General features: G+C 43.1%; 1 protein-coding gene across 1 annotated transcript in view; it reads left to right on the plus strand.

Annotated features, from left to right (window-relative positions):
• Positions 1-17,248, plus strand: part of ROCK2 (Rho associated coiled-coil containing protein kinase 2) — a gene marked incomplete in the record, with an annotated part of 2,656,097 nt that overhangs the window by 972,832 nt on the left and 1,666,017 nt on the right. The window contains 1 exon segment of the mRNA XM_044082273.1: positions 15,633-15,768. Within this exon segment, the coding sequence (XP_043938208.1) occupies positions 15,633-15,768 (136 nt within the window).

Here is a 17,248-nt window from a genome sequence, read left to right on the forward strand (position 1 = left end):
ATTTCTTCCCACACTATTTACTTCCCTGGACCCCTGTCTAGCAGGGTGACTGACATGATCCCCGGGGTGAATTTCCTTTCTTCCCATCCAATCATCAAGGTTCCTTTTGAAGAGGGCCAAAGAGGCGCTCTGCTTGACATGTATGGGCAGTCTATTCCAGAGTCTGGGGAGTCTCTGGGTCAGGAACCTATCCCTCCAGCATGTTTTGTTTATTGTGATGACAAGGTTTAGATCCCTGGAGCATGTGGCTCTGAGGGATTGGGATTTCTTTAAGTGTAGCATGTCCAAAAGCTCTGAGTTTGACATGACCTTGTATGTTAAGCAGATATTGCCTCGGAGTAGACAATATATGACAGAGTATAGCTGGAGTTTTTTAAGGCGGTCAGCATAGGGCATCTACTTTAGGCCTTTGATTCTTTTAGTGAGGTATTTCTGCGGCCTTTCCGGTTGTTACATATGTCTTGAGAGGTACATACCAAATGGGACGTTGTATTCTATAATGGGTCTGATGAGGGATGAGTACAGTGGGACAATGACCTCCTTTTTTCTGGATGAAAAGCCCTTAGTGATGAGGTGTGCCACATAGAAGGATTTCCTGACTGATGTGTCGATGTGGTTATTGAAAGTGAGACCACTGTCCACCTGTGTCCCTAAGTCTCTTATCACACTTTTGGTGTTTAGTGTACTGCCACCTGTGTGGTAATTCATGGGTACATGTTTTTTCCCAAAGTGAATAACTGCATTTCTTGGCATTGAGCTTGAGCCCATGTCTCTGGCACCAAGCATCTGTTTCTGTAAGGTCCTTTTGTAGAGAGTCCACATCATTTGGGGATTCAATAATGGCTCCCAGTTTGCAGTCATCTGCGAACTTTGTTAGCCAGAGTCCCTTAGTGTTGGCCTGTACTTCAGAGAAGTAGATGCCAAACAAGAGAGGTCCCAGGACTGAACCCTGAGGTACTCCACTTGTCATTTGTCTGGAGCTGGATTTGGAGTCAGCTTTTGTCTGCATTTCTTCTAAGATTTTCTGCCAGTGCTGATATGTTTAGTTTATTGTTTGCAATAGTGCACGATAGATCCTGATCTGTTATGATACTGCGCATTGCTTTTATCATGTCTGTCTTTGAGTATTTTTGTTCTTCTATTCCCTCTTGTATATTCTTGTAACAGTGACACCTCTTGTCTTAATTGCTTTGTAGTTCTCTCTATTCATTACTTCCATGATGGCATCAGATTTCTCCCCTTCCTTTCCCTTACTGCCGTATGTTTTTGTGATAATACTTTATCTGCTATTAATTTAGATGCACAAGTAATATACTCTATTTACTTATATCATACAAATCTGTATGAACAGTCTTGATTACTGTGTCCATTTGCTTTATCAAACTTCTAATTTTGGGGTTTTATTGTTTTTCTGTAGACTTTCTTTTATTGATCTTAATACACATTATTTGTTCTCCATTTCCTGCAGGCATTCTATAGAAAGTTCTACAGCTTCTTCCTGTGCCACATTCTCTTTTAAGTTTCATCCTGTGTCATTCATTGCTCTTTCGTATGGGAACTCACTGGCCTATCAGTTCACAACATTGACTGTGTCTGAGTTGCCACAGTTTCCTGTTCTTCCCTTGCTCTGCAACTCCAACTGAACTTTTATACTAGTTTCCTGTGGAAGGTCCCAAGGTATCTTCATATGACAACTGATCAGATGTTTCCTGCTCCACCTGTTTCTCCTTAATTTGGGGATCCATTGCTCTATCCTGTTGTGATGTTATCAAAGTTTCATTTTCTACACTTAATCCTTCACTTTGCAGGCAATCCATAATCTCAGTTTATATCTTTATCTTCTTCATTACTAATGCTCTTTTCTACTTTTCGTCTTTGTTTTCGTATTTTTTGTATTATAAAATTTTGCATATCATGTGGGCTGTCCACTGCTTCCAGAGTTTTCATAAAATGCTTAGCTCCTCTGATAGTACATTGCAGAACTCTTGAGTGTCCATGTTACCCTGACATAGATGACGGTCTTGTACAGGGAAAATCCACTGCAGGGATCATAGATGCCATGTAGATCACCATGGACTGCTTTCAGAATATAGGTCTCATCTTAAATTTTCTTTCTGGGAACCCTCATAGATTCAGCCAACAAGGACAAGACTTTCCTGACAAATTACTTGACCAGTCAGCTTACAAAGTAATAGCTCTCAGGAAGGGAATTTCTGATGTTTCTGCGTTACATGGCATCTTGCATTCTCATGATCTCACTTACAAAGTTACACATGGGAAAACTTCAGTGATGCCTGAAAAAAAGCTTGGAAACAGCATTCTCAAACCCTGGACACCCTATTGATTCTCCTTTCATGCCTGAAGAAGGAGCTGCTTTGGTGGAAGAACACCATACTGCAGAACCCAGTAGCAGATTTCTCTCTACCAGAAGCATACAAGACCATCACTGTGGACAGATCAGAAATAGCTTAGGGTGCCCACTTAGGTTCCCTGAAAGTGCAGGGAATCTGGACACCACAGCAGAGAAAACTACATATAAATCAGAAGGAACCACTAGCAGTCTACCTGGCCAAAAAGGATTTTCAACATAATTTGAGCCCAGGGACCTTGCAGATCTGGGCAGACAACACCACATTGATGTGGTACATAAACATGCAAGTGGGTACCCTTTCCTACCCTTTGTGCAATGCCATGATGAAGATTTGGATGCTGGTTCTAGAACTAGGACCAACTCTCATAGCATCTTATATTCCAGGTCAGAACAGTACCCTGGCAGGTTCTCTAAGCGGGGATCTTCTAGACCCCAGTGAATGGATGCTGAAGACAGAGGTGTTTCTGGACCTTAACCCTATAGTGGTTAGGTCCCCGCAACAGACTTGTTTGTCTCTCACCAGAACAGACAATTCTGCTGAACTCAACAGACAAGGATTTGGAAAATAGATGCTTTCTCTTTCTCATTGACTGACCTGTTCCTGTATGGATTACAACCCTTGCTTTTTATCCCCAGGGCAGTGATAAAAGTCAGGATGGACAAATGCAGCATGATTTTAGTGGCCCCCTTCAGACCAAGTCAACTCTGTTTTTCCCTTTTCCTGACCCTCAGCAAGGGGATATTTTGCACCATATCACAGGAGGTAGATCTCCTCAGCCAAGCCAGGGGAATCTGTATTCGTGTTGCATAATCATCTAACCTCATTCAGGTAAACATCCTGGAGGATTGGGCCTTGACAACAAAGAATACCTGCTATGCCACATACGTGCTTTCCATTCTAAAGGAGGCAAGGAAACCCATTACCAGAAAATCATACCTGGTAAAATGGAAGAGATTTTCCATCTAGTGTCAGCAAGAATATCAGTTCAGTCATGGAGTACCTTTCAGGCCTGTTTAGACAGGGCCTTCACTATTACAGTGTATGCATCTGCAATCTCAGCTTAACTGCACAATGCTTCATCTGCTTTATCACTCTTTCATATGAAGCTATTTTAAAAGGGGTAATTCACTTGAGACCACCCAGAAGGAACCCTCTTCCTACCTGTGATCTAATTTACTTGCTAGAGAAACTACTTTCCTGTTGCATCAGTAAGGAGGGTCTCATTGCTACAAGCCTTCATGTGTAAAGAGCATTTCACTGCCTTTCACATTGATAGGATAACCCTTAGAACAAACCCATCTTTTTGGCTGAAGTGGTATCAGAACTTACTCTAAACCAAACAATCCTCCTGACAGTCCTCACAAATCCACAGAACAGGGCAGAGAAAGTCTTTTGTTCCCTCGATGTGCACAGGCAAGTCGGGTACTATCTAGACTGGACAAAAATAAATAAATAGAGCAGGGCAATTTTTGGTGGCTTTTGTAGAAGTAAACAGGGCAGACCTTTCACTAGACTGTTTCCAAATGCATTAAATTCTGATACTGCCACCATGGAAAAATTCTACATGGGCATATTAAAGCCCACTCCACCAGGCATGAGATAAGTACAACTGCTTTCTTCAAAGGAGTACCTGTCCAGGCCATCCTTGAAGCAGAGACATTGAACTCCTTGCACAGCTTCGAAAAGCACTGTAACCGAGACTATCTCTTCAGGGCTAGAGCAGGTTTTGCTGCTGCCATCCTGCAAAACCTTATTTCCTAGAGTCATACAGATGATCTACTACCCACCTGTTGGCTTTTGTTAGTCCTCTCAAGAATCAGTAGTGCAACATTGACTATAACGAACATAGCAGATGTTCGGGTAAATGAATGTTGCAGCATGTACTCCCACTGTTCAACCCCTCTGTCTGATGAGCATACTCCCACTGTTCAACCCCTCTGTTTGATTAGCATTTTCCTCCCCCTTGCTGGGTACAAGGGGTAGAGGAGTTGTCTGCAAATAGTTGTCTTAACTCCATTATCCCCTCTCTTCCTCCTATGATTTTCTTCCTCCTCACTTAGACAACAGGGGGGGTGCTGTTCTCAGGCATCAGAGAGCTTGTTCACTGCTTAGAAAGGCCTGAAGATGGCACTGACAGATACCCTTTTTATACCCTGACAACCAGACATCATTCCTTTGGACATCTGTGTCTGTCTGCTAGGAATGATGCAAAGACTCAGGAATCAGGCCAGAAGTGGGCTACTGCATGGCAGGAGTACCAAGAAATAAGTACTGCCACACTGATCTACTCTAAAGTCGACATTTTCGGTAAGTGGGATGCAAATGTACTTTCTCCTTCCTACACAGTCTAGCAGGGAAAAATGGAAAATATTGAAACACAATGTAGACGACCTCACTCCAGGGCTAACTGCTTGAATGATATCACATTAATCCCAGCTGAGTACATATAAACCCAGGGAAATCCTACTTAGTTAAGAGAAAAGATTTACCTTCTATTGCCTATCCAGAGACCAAGACCCAGTAACATTGATCCTGGTCTTGCATGCCAGACCTTTACAAAAATGGCATATCTTATTTTTTAAGGCTCATGCTTTTGCTGTTTCTACTTGTTTGCTTATGGATCCACTCTTGTATTCAAAACCTTCAGTAAAGTAGTGCTTAAAGGAGGTCGTATATCTTAGACCACCAAGTGAAGAGATTGTTCCACCATGGGATCTTAATTATGTATTACTGAAGATGATACTTACTGCTTTTGAATCCGCTGTTTCAGCAACTTTCCATTTTTTATTTTGAAAATCCTCTTTTAGTGGCTGTCGCTTCTGCTAGAAGACTGTCAAATGTCAAGCTTTAGTGTGCAGTGAGCCACTTTTAGTTTTCTGTCAAAACAAAGTATCTCTCCATTACCAATCACTTCTTTATGCAAAAAGTAATTAGAGAGTAGGTCCTTAATCAAGCCATTCACCTGCCAGTATTACTTCCATGCACTCAAAACAAGTAAGGGAGACAAGTTTGTTGTATAGACACCTGAGAATATTTTCGCACAGGATTATAGGATTTAGGAAAGACAGGTCAGCTGTTTGTCTTATTGACAAAGGGAAAGATAAACCTGTCAGCTAATAAACACTGTACAAGTGACTTTCCTCATTGCATTTCTTACTGTTACACAGTTTGTGGCAAATCTGTTCCTTTGCGTGTCAGAGCCTATTCCATTAGAGCCACTGAGCCTCCACAGCTTTACTTAGAGGGGTCAGCCCAGGCAGCCTCTTGGACCTGTGTCCATACATTATCCAGGTACTACAATTTGGAGGCAACCTAAAGGACCAAGGCTGAATTTTCTCCTGCTGTCCTGCAAAGTCTGCTCTCCTAACCACTTACTTTGTCAGCCATCCTGTAATGTTGCGCTTTGGGAAACTTACCAAAAGTTAGGGCTGCAGTACTGAATATTACACTGAACATATTACAGTTGTGCTAGGAACTTGCCTTGTGTAAATTCAGAGGATGTTCACTAATACAGTCCAGGTTCCATCCTTGCCCTCCTCCTTTACCCTTTTTCCAATCTTGGTATCCTGAATTGGGGTGGCTTCCTAGTTATACTACCTTCTCCTTCCCTCTCATTTCCCTACCAGGCACCAGTCTCTCTCTTACCTGATGTTACTTCCCTGAGAGGGAGAATGATGACCTCTTGGGTGGACCTAGTGCATAGGGGACTCTTACTATATGGTCCATTAGGGCTTTGGCACTGGGACTTTCTAACCCGGCATTGTCCAAAGCAAGAGTGATCGGAAAGTAGTGTTGCATGTTAACCCTCATTATACACCCAGTGTCTTTGCACAATGGTAGGAAAGAATCAACCAAGGACTGGGGGCTAGAGGGTGGGTGTTGAGCTTGCTTACTGCAGGCAAGAATCCCAAAACACACAACTACAACAGTGAATGTACTTGAAAATCTACATTTATGGCAAGCTCTTAACTCAACTGTACTTTCCAGGAACTCTTTCCTGTGGAGGGAGCCAAGAAATGTATGGCTTTTGGTGCCTGGCTAAGAATGCAACCTTGGATTCAGGCTTGGACCCTGCCAAGTCTTCTGTGCTTAATGGCCAACACTTCCTCTGATGTACTGTTGGCATTCCTGCTAGTATGTGATGTACTGGAACATGAGGTGTCAGTGACAGTGTAGTTATGAACTTAATGATGTTCTTCATGTTTCACTGTTGCAGTCATCACATGAAGGTTATCCCTGCCAGGGTAGCCCTTGGCCGGCCTGAATACCAGAGACTTAGTATGTCTGCGTCGGTTGCTGTCGCTTGAGGACTGACGTCAGGTCGTCAGTGGTATAAAGGAAGGCATCTGACGCCATTACATCAGTCTTTCTTCCCGTGGAGCCCAAAGCCGAAGCAGTTTGCACTAGTGCCGGTTGGCCGATACCTGAGTTTTGTTTCCAAGTTGAAGTCTTTGAAAGCTAAGTACCCCGTTGGGGATCATTTTTTTCTTGCACTAACAGAAGTCAGAAAAAGTTAATAATTTTGTCGCCTGTGGAAAGCAAATACTACACTGGGACTTTCACTCTTACTGCATTACTTGTCTAGGCCCAGACCACGACGTCCCTCGTCACTTCTGTGATTTGTTTAATGCCAGAACTATTCACCATTGGGCCCTTATTGTAGCCAGATATTTCCATTTACAATCCTTGAATTCTGATATGGCTTTGGTAAGACATCTGACAGCAGATCTTGCGAAAAAACCTAAAGATAAAGACAGAGACAGACCACACAGGACCAAACCTTCTGACTATGCTTTCGTTAAGCTGGTTTCAGTCTTCTGGAACTCAATGAGGTGCTTTCACAGCCCCTGATGCCCCCTTCAGTTAATTCGCAAGCCGCTACCGAGACCCTTTCAGAGTGTGGTTTGCCGCAGAACTCTTTTTCGTCTAAGGATCCTGCAGTCGTCTCTACCTTGGATGGGTCTGGAGCCACTGTGCAGGCACTGGCTTCTGAGGAAGTCCTTCGCAACACCGAATCCCGACATAAACCGACGCCTTCTTTCACAGCTACCATTCTTTCAAAAACAAACAAATTCCTTAGGCCCAGGGGTCAAACTACACCCAAGGAACCGACTACCCATTCTCAGGCACCTGCTCCCTTGCCTCAGTCTGAAATGCTTAAAATAGTAGAAGACCTTATGTTGATGAGGGGAAGCCAAGCCACTCCCTCAAAAAGGAAAAGAGGTCCGTCTCCAGCAGTTTTGTCTGGACAAGAGTCAGATGAATCTGAAGCATCTGACTATGAAGACATGCAGCCCCTCTCCTCATATGAGGATTATGATGCAGAGGAATCCATTCCTCCAGCCTCTCCTCCAGAGGATTTTTCTTTTGGGGAAACCCTCCATACCTTAACGGAGCATTTCCAATGGGAGAGTCAAGACTACCCACAGTATAAAAAAAGACTCGGAGAGTTCCTGGACCTTCCACAACACAGGCCCTTAGCCATCCCTCCAGTCCTAGATGTGGTGGATGATGTCTTCCTTGAATCCAGCTCGACTCCAGACACCCTCCCTCCTGCTCCCAGAAAACAAGAGAGGTACTACAGAGTCCCTGACTCACACAAATATCTTTTTAAAAATCCACCAGCTGACCATGAGGTCATTACTTAAGGGCCTAAAGGGATTAAAGCAACCTCAGCTAAAAATCCCGCCCCCTCAGACAGGTATTCCCAAGCACTGGACAGATGGGGTAAAAAGGTATACACCTCACCTACATTTGCAATCAGGGCACTAAATTGTCAGTTCCATATGCTTAAGTATCAGCAACATACCTTGGATCTCCTTAAACAAAAAATTTCCTCCTTTCCTGCATGGGCAGAATCTAAAGATTTACAAGACTTAATGCATTCTGCTGGTCAAGTAACTAAACACACTTGGCTTTGATGCCCTAGAAGCTTCTTGCAGGGCAGCAGTCACCAGGTCTGTCATTAGAAGACATGCATGAATTAAGGAACAACCCCTGCCAGACCATATTAAATCAAAATTGTTGGATGCACCCTTGCACATAGATAACTTATTTGGTATTAAAGCAGAAGAGGTCTTAAAAAAATGGAAGAAAAAGCAAAATCTATGCAGACTGTTAAATATTTCTTACAGGTCCACCCCCCCCCCCCCTAGGTTCAGCAGGCATTTTCCTTCCAAGCACTGGTCCTTTCCTGCTCCGAGTAGACAGGGCCAGGCTAGGCCCCATGGAAATAGGTTGTTCCTGCAGAACAGATAGGCCAAGGCTTCTGCTCCAGACCATGATCTGTCCATTCTAAACACCTTCCTGCTGATCCCAAAATACAAAATGCTCACCCTCCAGCAGCTGCTACCCATGCTCTCCAAGGACGCTTGGCTAGCCATCCTGGACCTAAAAGAGGCCTACCTCCACATTCCTATCAGGGAGTCCTACAGAAAATATCTCTGCTTCATGGCAGGATCTCAACACTTTCAGTTCTCTGCGCTTCTCTGTGGCATATCTACTGCTCCCAGAGTTTTCACAAAATGCCTGGCTCCAGCCATTGCCTTTTGCAAACAAAGAAATATTCAAATGTATCCCTACTTAGATGACTATCTTATTCAGGCAGACAGCCAGGAAAAGCTGCTCAAAGACCTGACCTTTGTAAAGGACCTACTAACCTCCGTAGAGTACACAATCAACAAAAAGAAATCCAACCAGGTACCCACCAAAAGGATAATCTTCCTGGGAGCAAGACTGGACACAGCATCCCAGATGGCATACCTTACACCAGAGAAATAAATTTTCCTATCAGCTTACTTCTGTCAACTGGCCACCAGGCCCCAGCTTTCTGCAAGGAAAATCCTGCAAGCCCTGGGGTTCATGGCCTCTTACATACTCCTCATTCCACATGCCAGACTGCATATGAGGAAACTTCAATGATACCTAAAGATTTTTGGTGTCAACATTCTCAAGATCTGGAAACTCTTCTGCCTATTATTCCTTGCCCGAGGAAAGAATCTCTTTGGTGGCAACAGCCTGCTCCCACAACAAGGGACTGCCCTTCTTCCCACACCCTGCCACCCAGACCCTCATCACAGAAGCATCAGACTATGCCTGGGGTGCACACCTGGATGGCAGGTGCATACAGGGCCAATGGAACCCCCCAGCACCTCCCCCTGCACATCATTCAAAAAGAGAAGATGGCTGTGCAGCAGGCCTTGATAGCTTTCAAACCCCTTCTCTCTCCAGGGGTTCTCCTGATCAAAACCTACAACACCAATGTGATGTGGTACATTAACAAACAGGGAAGGACTCACTCCTACCTGCTGTGCAGGCTGGCCATGCCCCTTTGGTTTACAGCCTCTTCCATGCAAATACACCTGTTAGCACTATACCTGCCAGGCTCTCTCAACTCCCTGGCAGACTAATTAAGCAGAAAGCTCTTGGACCCCCATGAGTGGCGGCTCAACAGAAACACCTTTTTCCTAATAACTCAGAAATGGGGAACCCCAGAGGTCGACCTCTTTGCCTCCCACACCAACCATCAGCTCAGAAAATTCTGCACCAGGCAGCATCACTACATGGCTTGGAAAGTGGATGCCCTGTCCTTCCCCTGGGTAAACCTTTCAGTCTGTGCCTTTCCTCCCCTACCTCTCATTCCCAGGGTACTGCTCAAAATAAGGGAGAAAAACCAAGGACCATTGTCATAGCTCCAGACTGACCCAGACAGCACTGGTACCCCTTGCTGCGCAGCCTGTCCCCGCTGCCTCCATGGAATCTTCCTCAGATTCCAAACCTCCTAACCCAGAGGGAAGGGGAATTCATGCACCCCCAATTGCAGACACTCAGTTTGGTAGCTTGGCTTATACCCTATCCCCTGACCAATCTGCCATCCTCAGTAAACAGGATCTGGATGTTATCCAAGAGGCCAGACACCCTAGCACCAGAAAGTCTTATGCAGATAAATGGAAAAGGTTCTGCACCTGGATCCAGAGTAAGGGGGCCAATACGTCACAGCCCTCCATCCCTCTCATCCTGGATTACTTAGCTGACCTACTACACAGTGGTCTCTTTCTCCTCTATAAAAAATCATGCCTCTGCTATTTCTGCACATTTTCTCACTGAGCAGCCTCTTTTTTCACACCCTGTGATTAAACAGTTCCTCAGGAGGGGGTAGCAACTCGAGGTCCCCCCAGAAGGGCACCAACACCAGCTTGGGACCTTAACTTTGTCTTGGAAAAGCTCACCCTGCCCCCTTTCGAACCAGCTTCTTCTGCAGAGCTAAAATTTCTCTCCTGGAAGACCGCCTTCCTCCTGGCCATCACTTCAGCCAGAAGAGTCTCTGAGCTGCAAGCACTCATGGCTGTGGAACCCTTCATCATCTTCCGTGCAGACAGGTTATCCCTCAGAACTAATCCATCCTTCATGGCCAAGGTGGTGTCCAGTGTGTGGCTCTCAACCAGTCCATTTACCCACCTTCTTTCCTAACCCCAAAACAAGGGGGAAAGGACTCTGCACACTCTAGATGTGCACAGACAACTCAGATACTATCTGGACAGGGCTAAACCCTTCAGAAAGTCTGATCAGTTGTTGGTTAGCTTTACTTCAGGAGCAGAAGGCAAAGCTATCTCCAAGCAAACCATTTCCAAGTGGATAGCACACTGCATCCATTTTTGCTACAAACAGCGAGGCAAGCTTCCCCCATGGGGGTTAGAACACACTCCATCAGAGCAGCCTCCACCTCTGCAGCTTTCCTTAGAAGAGTCCCCACCAGGGACATCCTGGAGGCTTCCACCTGGACATTTGTTCATACTTTTACCAAGCATTACCACCTGCCTCTCTTTTCCAAATCCAGGGCAGGGTTTGCCTTTGCAGTCTTGCAGGGCATGCTAACCAGCCCCTAGCTTCCTGGACTGCCTCCACCCATTTCCTCAGCTTTGGGAATCTACCCAAATGTGATGACTGCAACAGTGAAACACGAAGAACATAGTACAGTTGTGTACATTTACCATAAATGTAGATGTTCGAGTGTATTCACTGTTGCAGTCCTGGTTTCCCACCCTCCATCCCCCTTACTCTTCCTTTTTTTTTTCCTTGTTCTTCTCCTTTCCTTACAAGGGACATAGTGGTATTTATTTTACACTGGTGGGGTTCTACTACCAGAGTTTGGCCTCCTACTTTGGGGGATCTTGACAGGTTAGGACAAGAAAAACTAATGTAATGGCATCAGATGCCTTCCTTTATACCACTGACGACCTGACGTCAGTCCTCAAACGACAGCAACAGGTATTCAGGCTGGCCGAGGACTACCCTGCCAGGGATAACCCTAATGTGATGACTGCAACAGTGAATAAACCCTAATGTGATGACTGCAACAGTGAACACACGACTCGGACATCTACATTTATGGTAAGTGTACACAACTGTACTTTGTGGTGGTGGTCACCTTGTCCTGGAGTGGTGAAACCCTGATGTGCCTTTCATTCGTGCATCTAAGTCCATCGTAAGTTGTGATAATGGAAAGTTTTCTTTTGAGATGGGGGAGGGGTTCACCTCAGCTCCACCCTCTTTCATTGGACATGGTTATCCCCTCCAGCACACATGTGTGAGCAGTAGATTTGACATCAGACCATCTGGTGCTGTATTTTGATTGGTTGATGTAAATGCCTTAATTGGGTAGGTGGGCTGACCTAAGGAATCTTTTCAGTCTTGACTTTGTCCAAAAGTTATATAAACAGCTTAAGGTAATACAAACAGCATAATATCAAGCATTTTACTGAGATTGATCAACAGGTAGTATAAACTAAAGTCATTACGTTTGCAGTCACACTGATGATATTTAGTAGCAAGTTCATTTCTAGGGGTTGTGGTAGAGGAGTATTTTGACATCCATTATTTTCTATATAGACATAGTTACAGTGATGTAATGGGACATTATTGCTCTCAAGTGCCTGCAACAAATTGTAATCACTCATTCTTAGCTGAAATTGTTTAATATGCATATTAATTTTGCATTTTTCAGGAATATATTGACTGTCATGGAAGGTTTTTTATGACAAACTTTGAGTTAGGACACATTTTCAGCATACATTGTAATTGTAATGCTAGTACAGGTTGTACTGTGCCTGAATGGAATAAAAACTGTAAACATTCTGATTTTCAGCCACCTTCTTACAAGTCAGCTGAACATCTATGGAAATGTAATAAAGAAAAACTTCTGCTGGATGCAGCAGTGTCTGAAGAACCAAATGCATTTTCATTCCCTCAGGGTTCATTACCCTTTGCTAGAGAGAGTAGGTTGTTGGGAAAGTTTGTGAAAATTATTTATGCTTCTAACACATTAGCTTTAAAAGTGCATCATTTTTTATTTTTTCAGTGGAGATCCATTGTACAAATATCATGGACATTGTCTGTATTGTCTTATTTGCAGTCAGTTTCATTCATGAGCAACAGTTTCATTATTCAGACATTCTTGACATGAGTTGCAACATTTGCAGTTTGAGAAAAATAACGGTTACAAGGGTTTTTATAGTGATTAAATTTTTTTTAGGAAAAAGAGAACAGCCCAAAAAAAACAGGAGGAGAGGAGGAGGCCCAAGGAAGATAAAGGAGATGAGATGGCAGAGGAAGGTATAATTATGACAGTAATACATTAAGTTTTGTACAGCAGAGTTAAGGCACAAATTCATATAGCTATATTAGTGCCAGTTTAACCAGGACTGGTGCAGGTGCAGAGCCATTTATCTGTCAGGGGTTGGTATAGTTGGCATTTAAAGTCTCTTAGGTTGCTGACTGTTATTAAATGGAGTGTGGTGGTATTCCAGCTATTAGCAATGCAGTGTGAATGCAGGGAGTATCCTGGCATTGTTAGGTTTAGTTATGGAGATTAATGATGTGTCAGTGGTGCTTAAAGGTCTCTTAGTAGTGTAACATTGGTAGCGAATTTAGCTACTTTATTGAAGCATTGTTCTAGTTTGGCTCATAGAGAGGAGTTAATATTTGTTAAGATAGGAGAGACGTATACCATGAAAAGAAGGGCTATGTGTTGTCTAGGAGACATCAGTAAGGTAGTATTTCACTCCATAGAGGCAGCCTAGCTTTTGGTATGTTTTTATATATAGTTTGCTGAAGGTGGATGTCAAATTTCAGGTGGTCGTCTATAATCACAACTAGTACTTTGGTGTGGGATACCAGTTGTATGTTGGGTGGTGGTGGATGACATTATATTAAAAGTCAATTCTTGGGAAAGGATAGCCTTTCTTTGGAAGAGAAGGATTTCTGGGGGAGTGTTTGTAGCATGGGTAGTGTCCTAGCAGCACATATTAGAGTCATTGGTGTGTTATACTATAGTGGCCTCTTTGGCTGCTATGTTTAGTAGTTGATAAATAAGTTAAACAGTAGTGTCCTAGGATAGAGTCTCGTGGGACTCGAGGTCTGGGAAGGAAAGAGCAGAAATTATCTTGCCATTTCATTGCTGATGTGCTGTCTTATCAGAAGTATGTCCTGGAAAGATGTTGAAAACTGTTAATAATGGTGCACCTATGATGCCCAGATGGTGTAGCTGTGGCAGCCATGACTGATGTTTTTAAGAAGGGATGCATGACTTGCTTCTGAAAGTATCATTGAAGTTGTTAAGGCACAGGATCTGTCCATTTCCCCCAGGTCAGAATTATAGAACTCCTGGTGATAAGGCACTTGTTCCCTGTGTCTATATTTGCTGTAAATAGACTGCAGAGATGAATTCCTCGGATAACCACTGACAAACTGCTGAAGATGAATCCCAAATTCAAACTGCTGGCAAGTTCAGCTACTCGATGTATAAGAATGCAAAAAACGGAGCCAAGATAAATCCAAAACGAAACAATTTATTTAACACAATCCACAACACAAGCGCTTTCGCCTGGTCTTATCAGGCTTTTTTCACACTTTCATTGGCATATTTTTCACAAAATAAAACTACCAAGGAAACCAAAGGCATATGTTCCACAAGATCACTTGAAACGGCCACAGCCTTTTTCAGGAATTCTGTGGATAACCTGTATGGTCCGGCAAATTGGTGCACATTGCACACCTTTGCCAAACATTAAAGTTGGACATGGACAATCCAGGGCCTGTGGGACAACATTCCTGAAGGGTGTACTGTCATGACTTCACTTTTGGTGTTCAGGTAGCTTGGGATTTTTACCCTTTAATTAGAAATTAGATTGGATGAAAAGGATGATAAGAATATGGTAGCTACGTACTTACCATAATGATATATCCTTTTCATACTAGTCTGTCCAATACGGTATCCCTATATTCCCTTTTCAAAAAGTTTGTAAAAAGCTCTTTCAAAGATGGAAAGAAAGTAGGCCTGGATGATCTGAGAGTAGAATTAGTCTGCAGGGTTTAATGGGTTTCTTGTACCAATAATTTACTAGTGGTGAATGTCTTGTTTAGTCCCTTTGGAGAAAATACCTGGCTTGCTTTATCACTGGAGTTGGCATTGATATCCAGGCATTGTCAAGTCTTCCTCAGAGGGGACAGTGTCTGTGTGTAACACTTGTTGCTATGGAAGGGGTAAAGACTAATCTTTTCAGCTTTATTATCTGGCACATTCAGCCTTAGGTCTTTGGTTATTCTGGCATGCACTGAACAAGCAGCTAGTCTTGATCTTTGGACTGCATTGCATTACTACTGGAAAAAAATGGGGCAAACGGACTACAAATGAAGTGAGCTGGCTGTTTTAACACTGTCAGGTACTGTGAAGACAGGGACAGTTAAGCTATTTACTGCTATGGTTAAGTATGTCATACAGCTGTATTTTTCTACATTTTCATGTCTGCTGACTGATATGCTTTCAAAGATCTTTAGTCTAGACAGGTACTTAAAAATCCTTTCTCATCAAGTGCATGCTTTGCAGTCCATATATCAGTTTGCCATCTTGTGAAGTTCCTGCAGTCTTTGAATGTTTGTTTGAACACATTTTGTACAGACAGTGCCAAAGAAAAGACAGCTTAGTCCCTCAAGTTCATCCAGTCATCTGTAATGACATTTGGCTAGCATTTTGTGCCACACTTTATATGGTGTCTGAGTTTCAGTTCCTTAGCACTGTAAGGTATGATAGTTGTCATAACTCTTTTACTCCTGTAAGTGTATATAACCCTCATTCTTCCTCTCTCCTCTGTGGTTGTTTCACCACTTCAGGTTTTGAAATATGCGAGTACATTTGTTTTCAGATTGTGATGAGCCACAGTTTAATTACTTACTGATTGAGCTCAGGACTTTGTTTTGTTTTAGATGAATTCCAGAAAGAACTTGGAATCCACAGTTAGACAGCTGGAAAGAGAAAAGGCTCTTCTTCAGCATAAGCATGCAGAATATCAACGGAAAGCTGAAAATGAGGCAGAAAAGAAACGTAGTCTTGAAAATGATGGTATATATGTTTCATTTTTGTTTTGCAAAACCCAGATTTTGTAAAGAACACAAGACAATTTAGCTATCTTTTACATTGCCATCCTTCTGTTTAGAGTGACATTTAGTCAGTTCAGTACCTTATAGAGTTTCAGAAATATTTGAAAACAAAGCACTTTCTTCCCCAGTTCATTTAGCCTGTAGTTATAAGTCATTAACTTTGGGTCATGTTTATAGTTCTGCTCTTAGTAGAATGGTGCTACATTTTACTACTGATGTTTATAGGGTGGCCATTCAGATTTTCATTGCTTAAACTCATGATTGGCATATGACATCATATTGGTCTTCTCTTACAATTCTGTTTGTTCTCCAGATTCAGCTTTTCAGCAGTTAATTAAACAAAGTCTTATGGTTGTGGGATTTATATTTTGACATAGTCCATGTCTGTACCTGGTTTAAGGGGGGACTGCATCACCTAAATATTCCCACTTCTTGGGCTTCCTCTTTGCATTTAGTACAGAAATGTGTTTGTGTTTGAGACTGAAAGTGGAATAAGTACTGCGGTGGTGGTGCTGCGGTAGCGTTGTCGCCTCACAGTAAGACGTTGTCCGGTTTGATTCTCAGAGCGTCTTCTGTGTGGAGACATGCATGAATGGACGTACCTTCGTTGAAGGTTGTGCGTCAGGGCCGGCAACTTGGCACGTAAAAATCTACTGCCAATCATTAGCGGACCGGAGTTCCGCTGTGGTGACCCCTAACAGGGAAAAGCCGAAAGACACAATAACAACTGAAAGTGGAATAAGTCAGAGCCTTTCAAATCTGTGAAGTGTCTTTGTGGTCATAAGATATTAAAACAAGACTATCATTGACTATGGTTGTTCTAAATTGTACCATCATTTAGCCATTTCCTGTTGGGCTGTGACTGAGCAAATATGAGATCTTGCTTCACTGCCTTAACAGACATAATTGTGTTATGTGCAGAGGGAAAATTCTGAGTGTCATCAGTAGGGTACGTTGCACCAGACAGAGACATAAAAGATCAAGGAATGGGGTGTTTGGGGGCTGGTTGTGTTTCACAGTTTGTTGCTTCAGGGAAGACCCATATAATCTTACCAGCAATTTAGTTTTCCTTTGAGAGACTGACCATTGGTTGTCATCCTGATGGTAGATTGGCCTGTTAAAGGTGCTGTGGAAAGGATTCTCCGTGGCCATTGCTCTGGGATGAATTGTGTAGTTGACAATCCTCCATACTTGTCACCTGAGAATGTTAGTAGGGCTGGTAGAATATATAACACATGGTTCCCTAATTGCAGTTAGGTATGATAGAAGTCTATCCTTCATCCTTCTCTAGTACATAAGTTCATAGGTAGGTACTAGTCTATTGGCCCTATGGCCTATATAAGCGTAGCCAAAAGGTACCCTGGCTTTCGCCACCCAAGAAAATTATTCTCCTGTGCCACTGTCGAGCAGAGCCACAGAAGTGATCCACGGGGTGAATGTCC

This window comes from Protopterus annectens, chromosome 1.part1 (assembly GCF_019279795.1).
Source record: "Protopterus annectens isolate FY-2018-M chromosome 1.part1, PAN1.0, whole genome shotgun sequence".
Lineage (NCBI taxonomy): Eukaryota > Metazoa > Chordata > Ceratodontiformes > Protopteridae > Protopterus > Protopterus annectens.